The sequence below is a fragment of the Phaseolus vulgaris genome, chromosome 4 (assembly GCF_000499845.2).
Source record: "Phaseolus vulgaris cultivar G19833 chromosome 4, P. vulgaris v2.0, whole genome shotgun sequence".
In the NCBI taxonomy this organism is placed as follows: Eukaryota; Viridiplantae; Streptophyta; class Magnoliopsida; order Fabales; family Fabaceae; genus Phaseolus; species Phaseolus vulgaris.
Genome location: NC_023756.2, coordinates 42,453,253 through 42,476,906, shown reverse-complemented (window position 1 = coordinate 42,476,906; position 23,654 = coordinate 42,453,253). Strand labels below are relative to the sequence as shown.

The 23,654-nt window shown below is 31.6% G+C and overlaps 4 protein-coding genes across 4 annotated transcripts; 1 reads left to right on the top strand and 3 right to left on the bottom strand.

The window, feature by feature from the left end:
* Positions 1 to 948: 948 nt before the first annotated feature.
* LOC137837747 (uncharacterized) lies at positions 949 to 2,642 on the bottom strand. The gene is made up of 2 exons (XM_068646856.1): positions 2,301 to 2,642; positions 949 to 1,350 (listed from the first exon to the last, which is right to left on the bottom strand). Exons 1-2 carry the CDS (start codon positions 2,480 to 2,482, stop codon positions 1,143 to 1,145), a joined length of 390 nt encoding a protein of 129 aa, XP_068502957.1. The 5' UTR covers positions 2,483 to 2,642; the 3' UTR covers positions 949 to 1,142.
* Positions 2,643 to 7,945: 5,303 nt separating this feature from the next.
* LOC137837744 (APO protein 1, chloroplastic-like) lies at positions 7,946 to 12,742 on the bottom strand. Its single transcript, XM_068646853.1, has 5 exons — positions 12,648 to 12,742; positions 10,775 to 10,852; positions 10,579 to 10,646; positions 9,188 to 9,555; positions 7,946 to 9,092 (listed from the first exon to the last, which is right to left on the bottom strand). The coding sequence occupies exons 2-5, from the start codon at positions 10,821 to 10,823 to the stop codon at positions 8,258 to 8,260; spliced, it is 1,320 nt and encodes a 439-aa protein (XP_068502954.1). The 5' UTR covers positions 10,824 to 10,852; positions 12,648 to 12,742; the 3' UTR covers positions 7,946 to 8,257.
* Positions 12,743 to 14,917: 2,175 nt separating this feature from the next.
* Positions 14,918 to 16,983, bottom strand: LOC137837748 (uncharacterized). The gene is made up of 2 exons (XM_068646857.1): positions 16,782 to 16,983; positions 14,918 to 15,238 (listed from the first exon to the last, which is right to left on the bottom strand). The coding sequence occupies exons 1-2, from the start codon at positions 16,871 to 16,873 to the stop codon at positions 15,034 to 15,036; spliced, it is 297 nt and encodes a 98-aa protein (XP_068502958.1). The 5' UTR covers positions 16,874 to 16,983; the 3' UTR covers positions 14,918 to 15,033.
* Positions 16,984 to 19,602: 2,619 nt separating this feature from the next.
* LOC137837746 (uncharacterized) lies at positions 19,603 to 23,176 on the top strand. Its single transcript, XM_068646855.1, has 3 exons — positions 19,603 to 19,854; positions 21,796 to 21,970; positions 22,918 to 23,176. The coding sequence occupies exons 1-3, from the start codon at positions 19,722 to 19,724 to the stop codon at positions 23,009 to 23,011; spliced, it is 402 nt and encodes a 133-aa protein (XP_068502956.1). The 5' UTR covers positions 19,603 to 19,721; the 3' UTR covers positions 23,012 to 23,176.
* Positions 23,177 to 23,654: the final 478 nt, after the last annotated feature.

Below are 23,654 nucleotides of genomic sequence, written 5' to 3'. Positions count from 1 at the left end.
ACCAGTGCCCATTACCTACTGTGGATTTAATTGTAGTTAGTCTTTTGGCTTATTTCACAACTTCAACTTGTGACCTTGTCACATGTGAAATGACAGTAATCTTAGCTATTGTGCCAAGGATTCTTCAGATTGTCAAGGTGTTGGTTCACATCTAAATTTATGTTTATGGAATTGAAACCGACCAAGGGTTAATAATGATAAATGAACTGGGCCACCTCTGAAATGAGACAACAATAAAAGCCCCTAGGAAGTGACATAAAACGCAATCTTACAAACTAATCATGTGACAATCATTTCTAGGATGGACCATTACATGAAGGTAAATGTGTAATAAGTGTTTTCTCTGTTGTAAGATTTATTACATTGCACAAAGTAAGTTGAAGTATATCTTAATAGTTTCATTCTTCAATCCTTAACGCCACAAATTTTTTCTATTTTTTAAAGATTAAAAATATCCAGCCACGCTATTCTTTAAGCACTGGACGTTTTAATTTTTCGGAACTAGGTTGAGATTTTTACATTTTCAACGACTATTAATAGATGTGTAATAAAGTCTCCTTGATATTTTGGTGTATACTTTGCTTTTAGGATTTCCGTAATCAATTCTGAACAAATGACACGAGGAGTCTATTAATTATTGTTCATACCCTCATATTTTAGTGTTGTTATCCTGCAATCTTGGAAAAAAACTTCCACGAGGTTGTTGAAGGTTATCACTCTCTCTCTTTCATGTACGTCACAGGTGCATTCTTTTGCACTAAATTCATTTACTTAGAGGAATTCCAACAGAAATGGCTAATAACATATTGTATAGCTACAAATCATTCAGAAGAATCTTTTAGCAGAATATCTTGTCCTCATGAACAATGAATCTGCAACAATGGATTCAACCAACTATGAAGATAATGCAAAATACGAGTCAGGAGATGAGAATGTGCTCCCTCCATATTCATCTTAATCATAATGATGAGAGATTACTTTCAATAGGATCACTGTCAAAGGTACAATGTAATGGAAGTGAAGACTTTTGGTACATCCTTGTAGCTACTAGTAACTATAGCTTTAGTGAGTAGTCATACTTGATCAAGTTCATACATGGCATATCATTAGTCAACAACAGTAGAAGGGGTTATTGGCACAGATTATTTTTTCAAGCTGTAGTGCTTCTTCACAGCTTCAATCACTTCCCAAGTAATATTCATTCCTTTTGGGAAGACAACTAAATCACCAGCCCCAATTTCAAAAGACCCAACAGATTCTTCAACAGTAACCCTCACTTTTCCCTCCAGCACATACATGGTCTCTTCTTCTTTAAAGGACCATGGAATTTTGGTTGGACCACCTTCCCACCTGTTCAATGTTTAGACCCATGTGTCAAAGCTAGTATGAAATATAAAAGATAGCATGGAACCAAAGCACTACAAAATTACACCTGCATCATTCAGCATCAACTATAAAAGCATACAATTTTCAAGGATAGAAATGAATATGAATCCAACTGTCCATAGATTTGTTTATGATTGATAAATAACAGATGAAATTTGAAATATTAGGAAAACATTCTGATTAAGATCCTTAAAATAGTTTAGGTCTTCTTTTTGCTACCATCTGCGTATGTATTACTTTTAGATCCCTTAGGATGAAACAGTCATCCAGGCATTTTAAAGTACTAGAAGTGTACTTTTTTACATCAGAAAAAATAGAAAATAAAAACAAATACTAGAAATCGGAATGCCTCAACACCTATACGATTCAACATACCCTACTCTACATATGTATATATGCATAACAAATCATGTATCTGTATGAATATCATTGGTTAATTTTCTCAGTGAGAAGGTGGTATAATCCTACAGATGGCAATAAGTAGAATATCAATGTGAAAATTAATTATTGACATTCCAAAACATCCATGATAGTTATATAATTATATTAGTATACATACCAGCACCAACTGATGATTTTCTTATCGATGAAAGAAATTACTTACTTTACCTTTAGGAGAAGATCAACAATTGATATTCTAACACATCATTTGCCATTATTTTCTGATCAATGATGAAAATTACTGATTTTACCTTTACCTCCATAGTGAATTGTACATTCCCACTACCTAACCCCTACAGTAACTTCTGAGATAGGAGTGTGAAACACAGACATGATAAAGACCCAAAATTTGCAGTGCAGAAAAGGTTGAAACTTTGAAGGAAACACATCATGGGCAGCAGAGAAAAAGTGAGTAACAAGATCATACTTGAAAAAACAGAAGTCAAAAAAATTGAAAAGAAAGAGACAGTTACTTGTTCCAAGTTGAGACTCCAAGTTCAGTGAGTTTGGACTGATGTGGGTTCTTCTCTATCTTCACTCCAAACACCTCATAGGTTGTCATGGCGGTTTCCTTAGGCATGAGTGCTAGAAAGAAGAGGGAGAGAAGCAGAGGAACAAGAACAAAAAGTGACAAACGCAGCACAGAAGGCTTCATTGCTTTACCAAATTGTAGTTTCTGTGTTTCAACAAAAAGTTGTGTTCTGAGGAAAGTGGAAGGGAAAAATTTTCCACTTTACGTTTAGGGGATTCTAATACAAAAGATTTCCACATTTTCTCATGGCAGAATATTTCAATCACAATTTGGGAACTTTTTTCAATAAAGAACATTTTAGACATTATTATAAATTATGTCATGGTCGACTAGATTCCATTTCCACTCTATCAAAATTATTAAATAAAATTAATTTTGAAAATAATAATAATTAATTATTATATTAACTAAATTAAATATTTTTTAAATTTTTAAAAATTATTAATATTTAAATTAATTTCAATTATAAATGATTTTTTAATTTATAAAATACTTTATTTATTAATTAAAAATATATACGATTTATTAAATAAATAATATTAATTTGCAAGGATATAAAAATCTTTTTAAACGGTAAATAATAATTATGAAAATCTTTTATATCATGGTCCACTTACTTCTTATTAAATTACTTTTTTTTAACCTTTATAATAATTATTTTAAAATTATACTTATTGTAGTTTTAGTTTAATTATCTCATATATTTGAGTATCTTTAATTAAATTTCTATTAAAAAAATTATTCTATTAAATATTTATATTTTATAATTGAATTCTTGGTATATAATTTTTCCTTGAGATCACGAGATTGTTATCTTTCCATTATTATTATTTTGTCTTCATCACGTAGAAAAAAAAATATATATATATATAATTAAATTTTAAACTTATCATAAAAATGTCTAAATTTATTTATTGGTAGTTAAAACTATTTATTAATAATAAAAACTAATTTAGAAATCAATAATTTTGTTAGTATCTAAAATAGTATCTAATTTAGGCAATATAACAACTAATTATTTTTAGTTTCTAAAATTAGTTTCTATTTAATGATTTTCTAGTAATATATCCACAACATTAAACATACATTTGCTCCATAAAAAGTAATTTATTTATGGAAAGACGTGTCACAAGGTAATCTTCTTATTTGTCTTCTAAGTCTATATATTGCACTTGGACCTCCTATTGTGATATTGTTTTTTTTTATATATTCATGTTGTATGTATACGAGGAAAAACATATCATCAAAGACATGGTTAATGAATTCAACGAAGATGATGAATAAGATGAGTACATACCACAATAAGACAACTTTCCAACATCATCCAACCACAATGTTCAATCAGTTAGTTGTGATCCCAAACTAAATAGCTAGACCTTTTGGAACACATGTGTTTCAAATCAAAGGAGTCAACTTTGAATGCAATCAAGCAATACTACATTGATCAAGGTTATGATTTTGTCATGGTGGAATCATAGCCAGATAAATATTTTGAATGTTGCATTCATTACAACAACGACCGCCAATGGCTTATTTGAGCCTCTTTTAGAAAAATCCAACATCAATAGAAAATAAAAAAAAAATTGAAGCTCCCCACACCTGTTTGAGAACTTATCTTTCATTTGATCACATAAATTTGGACTCAAGTCAAATAGCTTCCTTTGTGGTGAATTCGCTGAAGGCGAGTCCATCAACTCTGATAAAAAGTTTAATTGTGGAAATAAATAATCATCTTGGTTATTCAGTGACTTATAGAAAAGGCTTGGATGGCTAAATAAAATGCTCTTGCAATGGAGTTTGATGACTAGGACAAATCATATAATCATCTTCCGAGATGGTTGCAAGTTGTACGAGACAATATCTCAGGAACTATTGTTCAATATATTACTCGTTCGTATGTTGTTGATGGTGTTGAAGACCAATCTACTTACATCTTAGAATGTGTCTTATGGTCGTTCAAGTCATGCATTGATAGGTTCAATTATTGCAAGCCAATAGTTCAAGTTGATGGCACATTCTTAACCGAAAAATATCACAGAACTTTGCTGACTGCATCAATCAAGATGGGAATCAAAACATTTTTCCATTAGCTTTCACCATTGTTGAAGGTGAAATAAAGGATGCACATATATGGTTCTTCCCATTTTTACAAGCATATGTGATGCCTCGGTCAAATCTATGCATGATTACTGACGTAGGAACAACAACACTATCAACTTAGAATCTCCATAAGTTGCTTGGGAAGGAGATGATTTGGCCTTAGTATATTGCATACACCATATAACATCTAATTCCAAAAACAGGTTAAAAAATGCAAAGTTAAAGCGACAACTAATAAACATGGTAAACATTCCTTAACTTCCATCACACAATTCACTAACTTTTCCACTAATCCCCTTTTTGACAATGTGATAGGTTATGAGATGAAGCAGCCAACTCTACAAACAAAGTTATCGATGATGAAAGCAAAATTTCGGTCAGCAGCCTCTTGGATGGATCAAATATCATTGAAAAAATGGACTCAAACCTATGACGGGGCAAGAGGTTTGACCACATGACAATAAATCTTGTTGAAAACATGAACTTTATTTTCAAAGGGGCACGATTCTTACCTATTTGTGCTCTAATTAAGACCATATTCGAAAGAACAAAGGCTTGGTAATGCATATTGCAAGCAGCGCATTAATATCCAAAAGATATAGTTGCCTTATTAAGAACGAGGCACAATCTCTTATGTATCATGTGCAAAAATATAATTGAAAAAATTCAGAGTTTGACGTTCAAGAGATAGTCACTTCCCATCTTCGACGTCGACCTATGTCATACATACTTAAATTAACTTAATGGTGATGTGATTGTGGGGAGTTTCAAGCTCTACGACTATCTTGCCCACACATAATTGTTGTTTGTTAATTTTGTCATTTACAACTAATGACATTTGTTGTCCCAGTGTACAGTCTCCACAATATTTTCAAGGCTTACGGGGTCCAATTTCATCTAGTTCAAAATGATGATTATTGATCTACTTACACATGACCAAATTTGGTACATAACCCGATGCGTCGACATAAATCAGGATGACCAAGTACTCAATGTATTCATAACAAAATGCATGATCCAATTCTGAATAAACCAAAAAAAATGTCCATATTGTTGAAGCAAAGGTCACAATAGAAGCAATTGTACATATAAACAAACTTCATAATAAAATTCAATCCCAACTTTCATTGTTAATTTTCTTAGGTTTTTTTTACCTGTGTATTTATACCTTCAGCTTATTCAAATGCCACATAAATTAATAAACAAAAATTATTTATATATAACTCCATAAAGCTAACAACCTAAATTTTATGTTAACTATAATCATATTCTTCATAACAAAATTTTTTTAAACAAATTTTATTATCTTTATAATTTTATTAAAATTATCTTTGTTTTTCCTTTTTTACAACTATGAAACATCAAATTTATCTACTATTTACATTAACTAATATTATATATATTAATATTTTTATTCAAAACACGTATATAACAAAAAAAATATTGACTTATACAAAAATTGTGTCAAGGTAGCATGACTCTACTTAACAAAAAAAAAATTCACTAATCTTAGATTGTCATGAGTCCCCCATGTCTCTTTAGTCTTTCACTAGGATTTCTAGTATCCCACTGTTGAAAATATCAATTCTCTCATTTATTCTCAGTGTTGTTCTTTTCATTTGTTTGTTTTTCTTTTCCTCACAAGTTCCTTTTATATAGAGAAGAAGATAAAGACATCTTCGTCCAGAGACAATGGATTATTAGTGTTTGTGATATTTTAAAGATACATTGAAAAAATTATCTTTAACTGTCTAGGATGAACTTCAGACTCTTCAAAAGAGAGGTATAATTGACACATTCATTATTTCTATTTTTCCTTTTCTTTGCAGAAGTTCATGAATCTACGAGCTTTGAATTTTGACTGCTGTGAATGTTTAACACAAATACCTGATTCCATATCTGATCTCCAAAATTTGGAGGAACTTTCGTTTCAAAATGGCGTAAATTTAGTTAGAGCTCATAATTGGATTGGTTTGGTGGATTAACTTAGGATATTGGAACTTTCACATTTTTCTAGTCTTGAGAGTTTTCCAGAAATTGTAGGAAAGATGGAAAACATAAGGGAACTTGGGTTGCTTCAAAAGTCGTCCCTGCTATTCTGTGGAATTGTTCAGTTACAAAGCAGCATTGTCATGATGCCAGAACTGACTCTTATTGAGAGTTGGGGATGGAAAGGGTGGCAGTGGATAAAGTGGGAAGAGGGTGAAGAAAAAGATGGCTCAATGTGGGAGATTTAGACCTATCGAACAATAATTTCACACACCTTCCTGAATTCATCAAAGAATGTCAATTTTTAAAAAGCTTAGTGTGAGTTATTGCTAGCATCTTCGGGAAATCAGAGGAATTCCACCAAAGTTGAAACATCTCAAATGCAACAAACTGTTTATTGCTGACATCCTCGAGTATAAGCATGTTCCCAAACCAGGTTTTGTCTTGTTTTTAATGTATTTTTATTTAATAACATATAGTGTACCTAATGTTGGTAAACTTATAAATTCCTTTATGTTTTGCCAGGATCTAGGATCCCAGAGTGGTTCGATCACACAAGTTATATACCTTCAAGTTCTTTCTGGATTCGCAACAAATTCCCTGGCAAAGTTCTTTGTCTTCTTGTTGCACCTAAGGACCGAGACAACAGTGATCATGTTAAACCCATGTTGCTCATCAATGACAAAGTTTATGTGTGTTTCTTTGATAGGCTCAAGTTCTTGAAGTTGGGAGCAGAACATACATTTCTTTTTTATCTACAAAATTTAATTTTCACTGATAATCTGTATGAAGTGCCTTTAGAAAATGAATGGAACCATTTGAAGGTTACATGTTTTGGTTTGAAAGAAGAGAGAGCTAGAGATGATCCAAACTGTTTTTCAATCGCAAAACCGCCAATTGCTAAAAAAACGTAGGATTGTGGACTGAATTTTTGCTACAAGAACTGCAATCACAATGCTGTAACCAGTGCAATAACTTTATGGTTTACTGCTCTATTCCTAGCTTATTTTACAGTCACGATTCTTAGCAGTTGGTGTAAGTTTTCCTTTTGGCTTTGCTTTTGGCCACTTGCTGATGTGACAATAGGCAGTGGAGAGTTTGTTCCTAGCTATTGTAATGATTTTAATTCCTTTGGTATTTAACTAACACAAAACAGGACGAAGTGAAGATTGAAATGATTGACAAATCAATACAATAGCTAGATTATCCACCTGAATGCTGACCCAATCTGATAACATAGTGATGTAGATATTCTAAGAGGAAACACCAACTTAAAGCATATTACATCATTAAGTTGCATGTTGAAGGGGAGAAATTTTTATTTCATGTCTACAGAATCACTTTTCTCTACAATGAAGATCACTACAGTTAGATTTTATGTGACTTGCCCTATTACTGATTGAAGGGTAGTGAACAAGGGAACTTTTTTATGTTTATGACTGGGTATAAAATGTAACAACTAGCCATGTATAAAAAGATCATCTGATTATATTGTAATTGTGACAAAATAAATTAACACATGCATTGATCTTCCAACATAACTTTTCACTAGTTTAAGACATTTTACAAACTAACTAACCAAAGTTATCTGATAAAACCTACTTGCTCTACTATTGGCTTTATATATCATGTACACTAACATTGGATATATGGGAATCTAGCACCTAGTAAATAAATCAGGCATGTACTGTTGAAGATTGATTTCAAGGCCTCCCCTTCTGGTAGATCATTGAATGCGTTTTGCATGCTAGGATTACGCAATATGCACGTATAATAACAGACAAACACAGTAAGCACGTTCAGATTACATCATGCAATCATTCTTGCCTCCTCAGGGTCTGGAATTATAATGTCAAGCCTCATCATGGGCTTGTACTCGTCTGGTATCTGTGCACCAGCTTGCATGCACACTTCAACCACAGCCGGAGCCTTCCCGTAATATCTCCTAAGTGCAGATGCCAAGGGAGGCCCATTAGGGTCTCTCACATGCCACACGTAATTTGGAGGGAAAACTTCATCCACAGTAGCATCCTGCCAACCATGCTTCCCATCCCTCCACTGGTGCTTAAATTCACCACAAAGCTTAGCATTGTGGCCCCATGGCCCCACATGAACCTCAGTGCAATAACCACACGCTTTCACAGTGTACTTCTTCATCAACTTCCTGACACCCTTTTTTACAATTTCATATGCATTCATTGTGTCTTGGGCAATTTTAGGTAGATCTGACAATGATGTTCGAGGAAATCGTTCAAAAGATCTGTAAGTATCAAAGTCATTGAGTGAAGAGGGGTCCGCAAAGCGCCATGGTTTAGGTTCCTCTAAATTTCCACCTATGTCAATTACTCTCTTCCCTAACATCCGTATGGGATTGGTCCTTCGGCGTGATGGATATTCTGGGATATCAACACCAGCTTGTATGCATAGCTCAACAACGGCTGGAATCCGGTCATATTCAAATCGTGTATCATGCTTAATCCGCTTACCAAAGGGGTCAAAAAGATGATAGGACTCAATTGGGACAAGTATATCATTGACAGAACCCTTTACCCAGGCATGAGCACTCCGACGCTGCCTACCATAAGGACTAGAGCAATCCCAAATGTGGTGACCAGTTTGAGCTACATGAACTTCTGAGCATTCGCTGCATGAATTCAATTGGTAAGAATATAACTCTTGTATCAACAAAACAAATGCAAAGAAACTAGGACATTCAGCAAAAAATATAATATAATCTACCTACAGCCATGTACAGGAATGTGATGCAAGACCTGGGCAAGACATTTAATCAAAAGCTTCCAAGCTTCAAATACTTCATAGGCAACAGGAACTAGGTCTGGAACAATTAATCCATTCTTCGGAGGCTCAAGAGGTTTCTCTATTCCCATCCGTGCAATTTTCTTGTCCTCCCTTGCAGCCTGTTTGATTTCCTTAAAGGGAATAGGGTAAGGTTTTTTCTTATTCTTAGGTAAAATTAGAGGTAAATCCTCATTTTGTGGTAATTCTTTTCGTCTCCACACAGTTTCTTTGCTCTTGGGCCTTCGACTGGTACAAACTAAAACTCTCGGGATTGTTGATCTACCTTTGCAAAATTGCTGGCACTTAAACTGCAACATAAACAAAACTAAACTGTAAATTCCAACAAGGATGTTTAGAAGACTTGGAAAACACTTTCTTCAATGTCAGACAAAGGATAACAGCAAAGTCCCTCGGAATTTTCTATGGCTAATCAATAGGAGTAAGGCCGCAATAAACTATTAAGAGCACAAAATGGATTTCAAGAAAATTAGACTACATAAAATTTGAGAATCTTTCCGACTAGAGTTACAAACACGCATCCGTTATATATATCACATAAGTGACTACAACCACTACATTAGAAATTAATCATATTTTGTCAAAGGTTTATCCAGAAGAACTTCATTGCAATTCACACTTGGAAGTTGGAACTAGTACATTACCAATATGAAGGGAGGACTGAGTATAATTAAAGTGCACAGGACCTAACCTTTTATTCTCAGCTATATTCAACACTGTAAGGAGACTAACAGGTTTTGTAGTTAGATAAGAGAGTATTACAACTCTGCCTTTAACCACTAGATGCAAGTTCAATTGAGAAACAACAAATCGCATTGAATAACTAGAAAAGGTTAAAACAAAAAGTGAAATACTGGGACATCCCTTGAAACAGCATAGAAGTTATTCCGGGAAATTCTAACAGTAATAGCAACCAAGAACAATATCTTGAAGATGGTACCATCACTGATCTGCAGCTAATGCTTTATAAACATCTCAATAGAATAACCTCAGAGATAAAAAAAACCACCCCCACCACAATAAAAGCCAACCAAATAAAATAAAGATGTAGTCATGAGATTATAGAACTCCAAAAGACATTGAGATTGAAATCATTTCTTAGTCACACACATTAGGAAAATCTAAAATCTAACAATAATATCATTAGCAAGCCAATATCAACAATTAATTTAATGTGACGTGACGCTTATATTTCCTTTAGCAGTTGCTTCCCCGAGGCTTGTACACATAATTCCATTAGAGGAATGAACCAATATGATTTCCTAAATGTGTACATTATTAAGTAAAAATAAATGGGAAAAAGCAAATCCAACCTTCAACCCAAGACAATATGACTTAGAAGATAGATGGGGCCAGATAAAGTCCACACTGGAGGAAAAACCTGCAAATAAAAAAATCACATTAAAACAAGATAGAGAGTTGTTGTTGCTTCCCCTTTTGGATGGTGTTCAAGAATATTGTTAAAAGTACTATATCATAAAATTAAATTAAGAGAAAAGGGTAACTCACAGTTATGAGAAGGTTCCCATAATGCAGATGAAAGTAGCGGCAACCCCATGTATGTTTGTTCTCTATTCCTGTAGCTCGCTGCAAACAAGAACAAGAGGGGCTTCGGAATCAAAAAAAGCTGTATTGGCAGCAATGAATCAACACAGGAGGAAGACAGGGAAAAAGAATATAGATTTAGCGGAGCAACTCATGGTAACAGAAGATGAGAGCTGGGACTTTGAAATTTTGCCTGAGCACAGAAACTGATTAGTGCTAATTCTTTGCTTCTTTTTAAACATTGAACAATTTCATTTGCACAAGTATTTCACATAGACCATAAAAATATGCATAGCTCTGGATTAATTCTATTGTTCAATGGTTGTGTTGTGTGCATCTTGAGATTAACTTAAATTTGCTTCTCATATACACAACTAGTACCCTACTAATGGTGTGCTTGATTCCTCTTCTGGACTATATACTTTCCAATTGTTTGAAAAAACATGAAGAATAGTAGTGGACACAAATCAATCTCTTATAAATATATCTAAAACAGAGATTATACTTTTGGCAAGCACAACCTACATGATTCTCCCTCTCATCCTACTTAATTCTATTAAGAACTCATACTTACATGACAATGATGACATATAACAGGAATTCAACTAGTCAGACAATAATACTAATAAATCAGTTCGGTTGATATAGAACTCTTCCCTTTTCGTGCATACCCTTATCAAACAAGTTGTCATTAAAAATTATGCACAGAATTATTTTTAACTAACAAAACCCTAGAATCAAAAATTTGGTTCCACTAGGAATAAAATCACTGAGGAAAATTTAACTTAAGAAAGGAAGGTCAGGGGTTTGTTATAGGACCAATTTTCTTTCCTTTAAGCCAAAAACATTTTACCCCCCTTTTTTCTTTCTAGGCTATTCCTTTCCTTCTCTGTACAATCAATTTCTTTCAAAATCCCTTCCATTAGTATAGCAGTGAACACAATTGCTGTATTAAAGCATGTTTCATGCAAATGTTGAATGATTCAGAGCAATTCCCCATTATCATTTCCTTTTTTTTTTACATTCGTTGGGCATCAAACTCTTATCCCATTCTCAAAGCTATTATTTCCTGGTTAGAAAGAACAGCAATATGATAGGTATCAAACGAAATTTCAAACTTTGGATTGATAACTAGGGTCCTGCTCGTGTAGTAATAATAATAATAATGTATGGTATATTTGGAAAATTTACTTTATAAGCACAGAAAAACATAAAAGTAAAAATAAAATAAAATGAACATTTTCCTGTAAACTAAAAACTAATTTACACATGTAAAAAAAAATAGTTTCACCAAAACCCCATTTTTAACTTTTATATAAGCTTACAACAAAGTCAGTTTCATTTTTCTTTTTTAATTTTCTCTCCCAAAATTATCTATGAAGTAGTTTTCTCCCAACATACCCGTACCATGCTACACCAAGCTCAGATTGTCAAAGTACCTTAAAATTCAGTAGAGACTCTTTTAAAATCCTAAACTTCTGGGAACATTCATAAATTAATCGGGCAACTGTTAAATGTTACCAGAGACAGAACCTTAACATAGTTCCCACGTAGGTGGTTTGTCCAATGTTAAAAATCTAATAAAATGAACAACATACAACCTTTGGTTCTCACTTCTAGAGCTGTAAACTCAACCCAACCCCACTATTTTCCTCACAGTGGCATTTTCACAAACATCTTACAGGCTTATACAAGCAAAGTTTGTCTCTTTTACTTCAACAGTTTTCGAATTTAATCCACGACAGAATGCTCCAAGATTTGACCTCAACCGGTGCGATCAAAACACTACCGTTTCTTAGTTCCAATGATGGGTATGAAGAAAGATAAATAGCCATACCTCAGTTTCTCGCCGCTTCTTCTGTATGCGCGAAACAGAGCATATCTGCCACGCCAAATGATATTTTGCTCAGTTTGTAAGTTTCTTTCACCTTTATAAATTTATTAATTTAAAGCATTATTTAAAAATATTTTAAACTCCATTATTTTTTACTTATCCATCTAACCACAAATCACTTTAATATACCTTTCAAAATAATTTATGGAAAAAATAACGAACTCATACCATACATGATGATTTCTAATGGGATGATAGTGTAAAACTAGTGTTAGGAATCTTAAAAAATATTTGAACTTTATTAAGTTATATAAAAAAAAATGAATTGTTTAAAATAAATTTAGCATTATTTTTTTAAAATTTAATGATTGCTTGAACTAAATTCAAATTATAAATTACTAGTGTATCCGATTTTTTAATTTCATCATAAGTATGGTGTATCTGATTTTTTAAATATTATTATAAATTTATAATGTAATATTTTAATTGATGTACAAAATAATGTGTACGTAAAGAAGATGAACAAATTATAACAAAATCTGAAAAAAAAATGAATTTAGATTCAGTATATAAATAATTTTTGTATGAAGGGAAAGAAGGAAGTGACACTTGGAATAGGTTAATTGGAACTGATAATTTTAAGGGAAAATGAAATTATTAAATTAATAAAAAATTATTAAATTATTTAATTGATAATTTTTATTTTTTTAAAGATAAAATTGAAAAAAAAAATTGTGTGAAAAAAAAAAGTATGAGAAGAATCCTCCTTATATAGGTAATATTAAAAAATTTACTTTAAATTGAGTTTTCCATCTATAATAATTCAAACAATTTATAGATTTCAACAAATTTATAATAGTTTAATTTAATTTAGTTAACTCTAATGAAATTTAGTTCACTTAAATTATTATATAATTCAATTTAATTTTTTAAACTATTTTTAACACTTTTATAATTCATATATTTTGCCGACTCTTAACTAGTGTATAATTTTTCTAAGAACCTTACACCTCTTCAAAAGAAATCTGCTTACTCAAGAGAATTCTATGAGCTGACTAAAGGATTTGCAAAATTTCAACATGTTTTGGTTAAGCAGATTCTACAGGAATTTCACTCATCTCCACTAGGTGGACATGGTGGAATTAATAGAATAACTGCTCAAATTGCTTCTCGATTTTACTGGAAGGGTATTAACAAGGACATTGTTCATTTTGTCAAAGAATGCCTTGTCTGTCAGCAAGCAAAATCTTCTAATGCTTTACTTGCAAGACTATTTGATGGAAGAGGCACTATTGTTAACCCTTCCAATCTAGAAGGTATAGGTATATGGGAGGATATAGTGTATTGGTCAATACAAGGCTCGGTTCCTACAGCCGGACCGACCGAATGATGCACCTTTGTGCAGAACGATCGATACCCCAATCCAGTAACGCTTAATCAAGGTCAGTAAAGTTAAGTCATCATTATGAATTAGGTAATATACCTCTAAGGATGATTCACCTCATTAATTCGACCCAACAAGGTAAGTTCATTAAAATAATATAAATGGCGTACATTCTAAAAAAACAGTTACTCTGACAATTGAGTGCCGACCACCCTTTACTGACTTGAGCGTCGGAGTGCCTTTTACAGGTACCCCCATTCGGCATTTCCCAGGAGATTGAGTGATCAAGCGACTGAGACCAAAAGGAGTAAGCTGAAGTGTAGGTCAACCGCCCGATAAAAAGAAGGAAGACGAAGTCTCTCAATAGTTCTTTAGATGTCATATCCTTAACAAGAACATATAGCAATGGACTTCATGGTATGGAAAAAATTGTGATGTCTCTCTCTTCCTACTTTTCTCTTTTATATTCTCTGTAAAACTTGCTATTGTTGAGAAAGCAATGCTTCAATCCATTGTTGATAGCCATTAAACTAGAATAATACATAAAGAGATACTTGTCACTATTCTGTCTTCTTAATTTTCCTATCTTTGCCCTTCATTACATCATTGCCCACCCTTTCATTTACTACACAATATAGTCACTAATCATTGGGAAGAAATTATAGGAAGTAGTAATTGTAAGCATTTTTCGATGGATACTTAAATAGTGCCCACAAAATAGCATTTTTTTCACTGCAGTCAGTTTTAGAGTGTTCATATGGAAGATATACAAATGAAGTAAATTGATCAATGTGGTAGTGAGATTAAGTGTATATCAGATATTTAAGGGCAAATGGGAAAAATAAAACAAGTATCCAGAGATAAGGAAAGAAAAACTAGGATAACACCATTACCAAAAAAACTGGAATATACTTCATAGTTCTTATTTCATTCAACATTACAGCCATTTGTTCATGAATGTTAACAGCCTCTTGTTTCATTCACTGGGAATATCTACTTGTAGATTCATTCAAAGTTATAGTGCTTGTCAACTGCAACTGACACATCCCAAGTGCAACTCATCCCTTTTGGAAACACAACAAAATCACCAGCAGCAATTTCCACTGACTCATTTTCCCCAGTTGGGGTAACCTTCACTTTTCCTTCCAAGAGATAGCAAGTCTCCTTAGACTCATATGTCCATGGGAATTTGCTCGGAGGGCAACTCCATCTGTTACACATCATGTAAGTCACATAGAGAGAAAGAACTTCATAAAAGAAAGAACAAACATGTAATTGAAGAAAATGTAACTGCTTTATCTTGAAAGTTTGAGGTCTGTTTGATTTTGCATGGGAAAATCAATTCATGAACTTTCCAATGAAAAAAATACATGTTTCAATGTAAGTTTATGGTTGAAACTAACCAATACACTGAATAATGCTAGATAAATGTTCTAAATATCAATTCTTCCCAATTTTAAAACAAATGACCCTAAATCCAATTACAGATGAAATAGACAAATGTTAATAAGTGATAACATTTGAGTGCATGCCTGCAAGCAAAGTGTGCAGTGGATAAAGCAAACAGAGAGAATTTATAAATTAAACAAAACCATGTACATTCTTCACAGGTTTATTCACCAATCTCGATTCATGGTCTCAAATTTACAATGTCATCCATGATAATGACAAAGTTAATGAATTAATTCAAGGTACAGGGTGAGCATCATTTATGAACCTCATTTCTGCAGTAGATTTTTTTTATGTAGACCCTTCACCTAGGATTTTGAACCACCGAACCACAAATACAAAGCACATGATTAACATGGCTATGATTATCTCTGAACATAGTATTTGACATTGTTTAGCAGATAGTGGTCCACAGGTCCCTCATTCCTTTTAATATCGTGAGAGAAAATGCTTAGCAGAAAGATGAATACGTTTGATACTTATTTCAAACTAGAGCTCGCCAACAACTATCAATACATCATTACTAACATTAACAATGACCCTATGAAACACCTAATAGGGTAATACAAAACTCACTAACTAGCAAATATTAATAATTTATCCTTTGCCTAAAAATATAGAAAAGTCACTGTGAATTTAGACAGCAATCAGAAAAGGACTCAAAACTGCAACATACAATTTCATCACTGCTCTAGAGCTAATCATCATAGAATTCAAGAACACTCAGTTAGCTTTGTCAAATTGATGAGGAAACGTTTTCAAAAAATACTTATAGGAGAAAGATACATGAATTAAATTTCTTCTAAAAGTTCAAATTAACTTATGTATAAGCCAAATTTACAAAAAAATAAATCTCATTTAACTTCTGTAAAAGTGATTTTTTCCCTTTTGAAAAAACTTTAATTCAATCTTTCTTTTGTATTTCCTCATCTTATTAGTGTTTATTGAAAGGTTTATCCAAACAAGGCCTAAATCAGGTTTATTTGAATAATAAACCATCCAAACTTTCGTTCAGATTATACCATCTGCAACACTGTTTCAAATACATCAAGACATGTTAAGAAAAAGGCTCATCAACAAAAGGCCTTGAAAAAGTTATTCCAAAATATACATTTCCAGACCTTAACAATGAAATATAAAATTTTCCCATGTCAAAAACATTAGTTACATTCCATAGAAAGCATCATAAATAAAACCAAGCACAATTTTTTGGCATCCAATGCTGAAGAAGATCAAGCAATAAATATGTGAAATTTAGGGTAAAAGTGAGAACAAGAAGAAGAGGGCAGAGAAAAGAAGCGTACTTTGGCCATTGCCTAACACCAAGTTGAGTGAGCTTGTCTTCTGGAGGGTTCTTTTCAATCTTAATGCCCAATTTCTCGGTGAAGTTACTCATTTTTTCTCTCTTCTAAGGTTTTTTCTCAATCACTGATACAACACTCTTGTTTGGGTTTGGGTATGTTTTACAGGAGATGAAAGACAGTGTTTGGTTTCTTAGAAAAGAGTAAACTTTGATTTTAGTGTGATTAAGAAATCTTCCTCCAAATTAAGAAAAAAATAATAATTTATAATTTTAATTTTGTATTTTTTTAACATGAGAAGCTCGGACACTTCTCTTAAATGGACGTATCCGTGTCGGACACATGTATCTGTGTCGATACTCGTACGACACTTGTAGGACACTTGTCGGTGAAGTATTCAATTCAAAAAATATTTGTTGGATTTTTGAAAATTCTACCAGGTTCTAACACAATTTTAAAAGGTATAAATACAATAATTTTCTAAAAACTCAAATTTATTGTATAAATTTTTATTATGATTATAAAAATAATGAACAAATTCTTTTGAACCAGTCATGAAAAATATCTTCCTATTTCCAAAAGAATCTGAAACATACTTTGCACATAAATATTTATTTTCAATTTATATAATTCAAAATTATATAATATATAGATATGTGTCACCGTATCCTACATTTTAGAGATTATACATATATCTGTGTCCGTGTCGTGTCCGTATCCGTATCTGTGTATGTATTAATTGTTCTTAATAACATATAGAGATGTCAGAAATAGGATATAGTTTTTAATATTTAATAATATCAAACCAAAATTATTGTTAAAATGCAATTTGATAGTAGGGTTTTTTTTTTCATTTTCATTCGGAATGAAACTATAAACCTACTGAATTGTAATATTAAAATAATTGAAAATTTACAATTTTGAAAAACATTTATTAATTTTGTTAATTTCAAGCAATATGATAATCATGAGTGATAATTTTGAGATTGAATTTAAATATTTATGAGTTTGAATGAAAATTATTGTTAAGAAGATTGAATGAAGAATCTATATTTATTGTGTTAATACTCAATTTCGTTTAGTAAAAAATTAAAAAATATTGACTAAATTTTTTAATTAATTAATTCAAAACAAAAACACTTAAAAGTTAAATATATATATATATATATATATAAATAAATAAAAATAAAATAAAATAAATATTATATAGATTCAATTTAAAAACATAGTTTGAGAAAACATAAAAAATAAAATATTGTAATTTATGCCATCTTAAATACATAAAAAATGAAATATACATAATGAGAATAGTAGTTTTGAGAAATTATTTATAGTCTCACACATTTTACTATTATTAGTTCAAATTATAAGTAACCATAAATTTATGTTTCCTCGTTAATTAATTAATTCATTGACTTTTCTAAAATATGTTGAGTCGATCATATATTTCTTTCTTTAATATGTCAAGTTATAAACAGTTTAGTTGATAATGTGTGGACCTGTCTTACTTTTCACAACTTCTATTTATGATATTTTTAACTTTCTATAAACATTTTTTGTGGATTTAACATGTACTTTAAAAATACAATTAGCAAAAAATATTTTATAAACTAGAAGGAATAACATATAGAATTAATTGAAAAGGAAACATAGTAGTTTGTTTATATTCGATAGAAAATTGGAATAGAACAATTTTTTAAATATTGGAAATGAGTTATTATAAAAGTTTAAATAATTAATGTATATTTTACATAAAGAAGGGAATTCTAAAAGTAATTAAAATGGAGATTTGGGGGGAAAAGTTGTTAACATATTTTTTTTTTTACAATAATAGAAATTTAAAACTTAAAATATAATTAAGCCTTCATCTTATTATTGGTTGACATCTCAGCATGAAAAGTAATATATGTAAAACTAACAATTATTCTCCTACGATGTCGATAGTTTCAAATTAAAATATGATAAATTTATTAATTTTATCTATACAAGGATACATTTTTTATTAATTTTACGTTTTAATGAACAAAAATATTTTTTCTTATTTAATAAAATAAATAATTTAATCATTTCTCTTTTTAATAAAATATAATTACATAACTTCTTTATTTTAAAATAAGCACCATGTATATTATTTTTATAAAATTTATATTTTAAATTATATTATTTTAAGATTTTAATATAATTCTTAGCAAATTATATATTTGTAAAACTATAATATCTATTACTATATATAAAAGACCTATATATAAAAAAAATTCTCCATTATAATCATTTTTTTAACATAAATATTTTTCAATTCTAGGTATCTCATATTATTAGTATAATAGAGTATTTTGTCATTTTATATGAATTTTAAAAAAATATTTTTTAATTTTTTAAATTAATATTAGTGTACAATTTGCAAACTGACTCCTCACTTTTCTCTTAATTCCTTATTTTAAGGCAACAAAATAAGAAAGAGATGACATACTCTCCCACATTTCTACACTAATCTTACATATCAAATAAAATGACATTTATCAGTAGAAGAAGAGAAAAAAACTTAAATAAAAAAAGAGATTTAAACCGAAAAAAATAAAGAGATTATTTAATCAATTCATTATTTTTTTTTACATATTATTTTTTTTTCAATTTTGACTCATTTAAAATTATTTATATATATATATATATATATATTTTGGCTAATAATAATTATTTTAATTTGTTTTTCACATATCACAATCTTTTTGGGTGTGAATTTTGCTTCCTCTTTTCACTATTTGTATTCTTCATATTTTTTTTCAATAACATGTCATCAAAATTCTTCCCTTTTTTTGGAAAAAAAATGAAAAATATAATATTTTTCACACCTTGAAATTCAAAATAAATAAAAAATGACGTTTCTCTTCCTTTTTTCTATCGCACAGATTGCGACAGAAACTGAAAACAGAGCAACGGCTGAAGATGAACGGCGATGACGACAAGGGTTTTCTGTGGAACCTTCCGGTGGTCAAGTCCGACCAGCTCGGCAAGGTGGGTCCCGCCTTCGGTTTCGGCGCCGGCTGCGGCCTCGGTTTCGGCGCTGGCCTTCTCGGAGGTTCACTCCTCAACTCTACCCTTTACTTGCTTCAATTTCACATACTTGTTACGCGATGCTTCGATATTTCGATGGAAAAAATCATTGTGTAACTAGACTCGTAGTTTTTCTAGTTTATGTGAATCATGAAAATTTATTTGCAAAATTAAGTTAGGGCATCAAGTTTATCCTTAAGTCCTTCTACCAGTGAAAATAAGAAAAAAAAAAGTAAGTTAATTTATATAAATTATTTCTTATAATTTTTTAAATTCTTATTTCTGGTACGTGGATAAGTTAATTTTAGAGAAAGCCTTTTGCGAAGTACTTGTGTAAAAGTTTGTCTAAACACATTCTTAATCACTCGACGAAGAAAGGAGTGTTTGGATTCAGAAATCGTTTTTTATTTTCACTTTTTGTATTTTATGTTTTAAGTTTAAGTTGCAAATGGTTTTCTATAAAAGAAAAATAAAGTGTCGAGTTAAGCCCTCAGCTCGTTCCTTTTGTTGTTGAATACTCATAGGGAGAACTTTGCCATTCATTCTTGTCTTAGTAGTTAGCTTCAGTTTTATTTTCCTCCTAAGGAAGGATAGATGTGGTCTGTACTAAAAAAAAAACAAGTTTGTAACTAAAAATAAAAACAGAAATCCTAAGGCGGTGAGTGTGGTGGAAGGGCCAGTTCTTCACAATTTGGTGAGCCTAGGTTTGAATATCTATTGGAGTAGTGTTCACATTTAGTGTCTGACGATGCATTGAACAAGATTGCATCCAAAGAAAAATACCAGTGGGGAACAAAAAAAATGAATATAGAAAACATTTTGTACCTTTATAGACCTTTATTTGTCATTTGAATTCTAGTTTGCAGTTGAATAATTGAAACTCAAAGCCTGTAGTGTTTAAAGGTGCAGTATTTATTGGTTATTGACTAAGTAATGACTTGAATCCACTGAAGATGAAGGAATTTCCGCAGACAGAAATATGTGCGATGAAGTGAGATAAAGGGGGAGAACTAACAAAGAAATTATACCTTTTGTTGGAGATGTTGGCATTAAGTGCATGCATGGGTTGACCACTTTTTGGAAATCATTGATGGGATGAATGAAAGGGGGCTCTCCTCCAATTGATTAGTTACACATTGTGATTGTTTTACTGTATTTTGAACTATTGCTCCCCTGTTGGGCCAAAAGATGACTGGAAGTGAACTATTTAAGGCGGGTTACTGTTTTCTATACCCCATACAAATCTACTCACTTTCATTCGAAATGAGAATTTTGGAATGTAAAAACTACATTATGGAATACCCATTAGTCCAGAAGGAAAAAGGGTGGGAATCGATTTTTATGGGGTACAGGAAGAAATGCCCTTTAAGGGAGTGCAAGTCATTGGTAAATTACAGTTTATAACAATACAATATCCACTTTTGATTGTAGTACCTGTCAAAGAGTTAAATTTCCCGTTGAGAGTTGTGCAGTATTTAGGTAAATTTTGGTGCTCGATAGTTGGTTTGATTGTTATGGTATAAACCATACACTTATAACCATGACCATGAATCTCTTTAATTGGTTTTATTTAATAAAAGACTTTGTTGATATCCTTAGTTGCTTTATGCATTCTGACAAATTTTTGTTAACTTTTGACCAATGGTTTTTATTCCTCTGTGGAATTGACGACAAACTGAAAATATTCCTAAAAATCTAAAATAGTATAATAGTGAGAGGTAGTATGCTACTTTTCATCTTCTTGTTTCAACATTGCTGTTGATTCTTTTCTGCATGGCTTTAGGCTTTTAGATGCCTCTTCGGATGCGGCTACTAATGATTAGGATTATCCCTTGCCATATTGTAGTGAGGAGATGTAGTTTATGCTGCTTGCTGATTTGTTCATGTTTTAACCTTTAAGTTTGAACATACTTCCTGCACTGTTTTATGCGTCAAATAATCTTACACAATATTTGTTTGACTCCAGGAGTGGGTTTTGGCCCTGGAATTCCTGGCTTCCAAGTTGGCTTTGGATTTGGTGCTGGATGCGGTGTTGGTTTAGGGTTTGGCTATGGTGTGGGGAAAGGAATTGCACAAGATGAGAACAATAGGTACTCTAATGTTGGAAATCCTTTTCGTGGATCTAGAAGCATAATTTCTGAGTAAGTAAATCATCTAACTATCCGCATTTTTTTGTTTTCTTGGTGTAGATATGATCATTTTGTCTGAACCCTTTTAAGTTATTTCATCCTATTAATTTACTGATAATTGTTGAAAATCTTTTCTATTTTCTTTGCTAATACTTTTACTTTTATTGCCAAAAGAGATAAAATTCCTGTATTTGATATTTTTTTCAAACATAAAATTTTACAAATTTGAATAGAAAATGTAAGAAGGAATAAATAAGGTCAGAAAAAAAATGTGAAAAGACTTTGCCGTATAATACATAATACAAATACATTTCCCTAAATTTGTGTATAATTTTATTCGGTCAATTAGCTGCTCAATGATTATGATTAGATTTACATATTTATTAAATTCGGGACTACTAATTTTATAAGAAGATCGGTGTTTAGATTTGGCGTTGAGAAAATCCATGGACTTGATGATCTGATCTGATTGCAAAATAAAACGTGATATAAAAAATTTATGATAGATAGGTGCTTAGAATACTAAACAATATTATCAACTTAGCACATTCAGGTCTATTAATTGCTCCAATAGAAAACACCAGAACCTGAAATAAGACTTCTAAGATTTTGCTGCTACTTTTAACAAAGAATTTTAGCAGTATGAAAATCTTGCAGCCTTGCTGTTCAAGTAGTATTAATTCTTAAGGCTCGCTTCATATGATTTGACATCATGCTTCTTCAAAAAGAAATTTTATGATATATATGATAGCCCTCCACCACTTTTATGAAAGATGTGACATGGTAACAGTGTGTGGTTATAACGGGCTCCATTCACTATTCTTCAGATATACCATTAACTGTAAAGATCTTATTGCTTGAAAGATTTTCATACATCTGATACTTTTCCGTGGCTACTGGCTGCTCTTCAAAACTCATCTCATTTTTAACGCCATTTGGATATTTTGTGTAATTTTCAGGAATGAGATTACTGCACTCGTGGACGACCTCGTCATCAATACTAAAAAGCTTATCAAAGCAACATCAAAAGAAATTGACAAGTGGAGAAGATAATGGAAGAGGCCATTTAAGTTAATTGTATAAAATATAAAGAAAAAATTCTCTCCTATTAGATTCCATTCTATATGCTAATTCATGGCAAACTCTGCATATTCAAACTCGTAGCATTACACGAGATACTAAATTTTCATATTAATACTTAGTGGGGTTATTATTGAATTCTGCCAATGTTTAACTGGGGTATGAAATTGAATGCCAGAATATTGCTAAGTAAAAAGAGCAGTGTGGCCTTGTAAGCTGATTCTCATTGGTTTGGGTTAATTTCCAGCACTCAGATTAACCAGTGTCGGCCATCAAAACCGGTTTGTATAGCTGGTTCGAACTGGTTTTTGGGGGAAATGCTGTGGAACGTGTGACTAGACCGGTTATTTTTTAGTGCATTGGTGACCTGGCTGGTTGAAGCAGTGAACTAGTAACACAGAAGGTTTTTGAGTGAATTGGTGATTTGGTGTGTTGTGTATAGTATGATACATTTAATAATTTTCTAAGTATGAAATTTACAGGTTATGAATTTTTAATATATTTTAGTTCATGCAATGGAACTAATGATTTACTAGTTTAAATAGTGACTTCGTAACCTATTGTCTTTATCTAAGTTGATAATAGAATCTCATACTATTGGATGAACCTTTGTATA

Excerpts from the sequence above, each read along its gene's own strand:
- LOC137837747 (XM_068646856.1), bottom strand. The coding sequence starts at position 2,482 with ATGAAGCCTTCTGTGCTGCGTTTGTCACTTTTTGTTCTTGTTCCTCTG. Across the intron at positions 1,351-2,300 it reads GGAGTCTCAACTTGGAACAA|GTGGGAAGGTGGTCCAACCA; the intron begins GTAACTGTCTCT and ends AACATTGAACAG.
- LOC137837744 (XM_068646853.1), bottom strand. The coding sequence starts at position 10,823 with ATGGGGTTGCCGCTACTTTCATCTGCATTATGGGAACCTTCTCATAAC. Across the intron at positions 10,647-10,774 it reads ATGGGAACCTTCTCATAACT|GTTTTTCCTCCAGTGTGGAC; the intron begins GTGAGTTACCCT and ends TTTTATTTGCAG. Across the intron at positions 9,556-10,578 it reads CATATTGTCTTGGGTTGAAG|TTTAAGTGCCAGCAATTTTG; the intron begins GTTGGATTTGCT and ends TTTATGTTGCAG.
- LOC137837748 (XM_068646857.1), bottom strand. The coding sequence starts at position 16,873 with ATGAGTAACTTCACCGAGAAATTGGGCATTAAGATTGAAAAGAACCCT. Across the intron at positions 15,239-16,781 it reads GGTGTTAGGCAATGGCCAAA|ATGGAGTTGCCCTCCGAGCA; the intron begins GTACGCTTCTTT and ends GATGTGTAACAG.
- LOC137837746 (XM_068646855.1), top strand. The coding sequence starts at position 19,722 with ATGAACGGCGATGACGACAAGGGTTTTCTGTGGAACCTTCCGGTGGTC. Across the intron at positions 19,855-21,795 it reads CGGCGCTGGCCTTCTCGGAG|GAGTGGGTTTTGGCCCTGGA; the intron begins GTTCACTCCTCA and ends GTTTGACTCCAG. Across the intron at positions 21,971-22,917 it reads TCTAGAAGCATAATTTCTGA|GAATGAGATTACTGCACTCG; the intron begins GTAAGTAAATCA and ends TGTAATTTTCAG.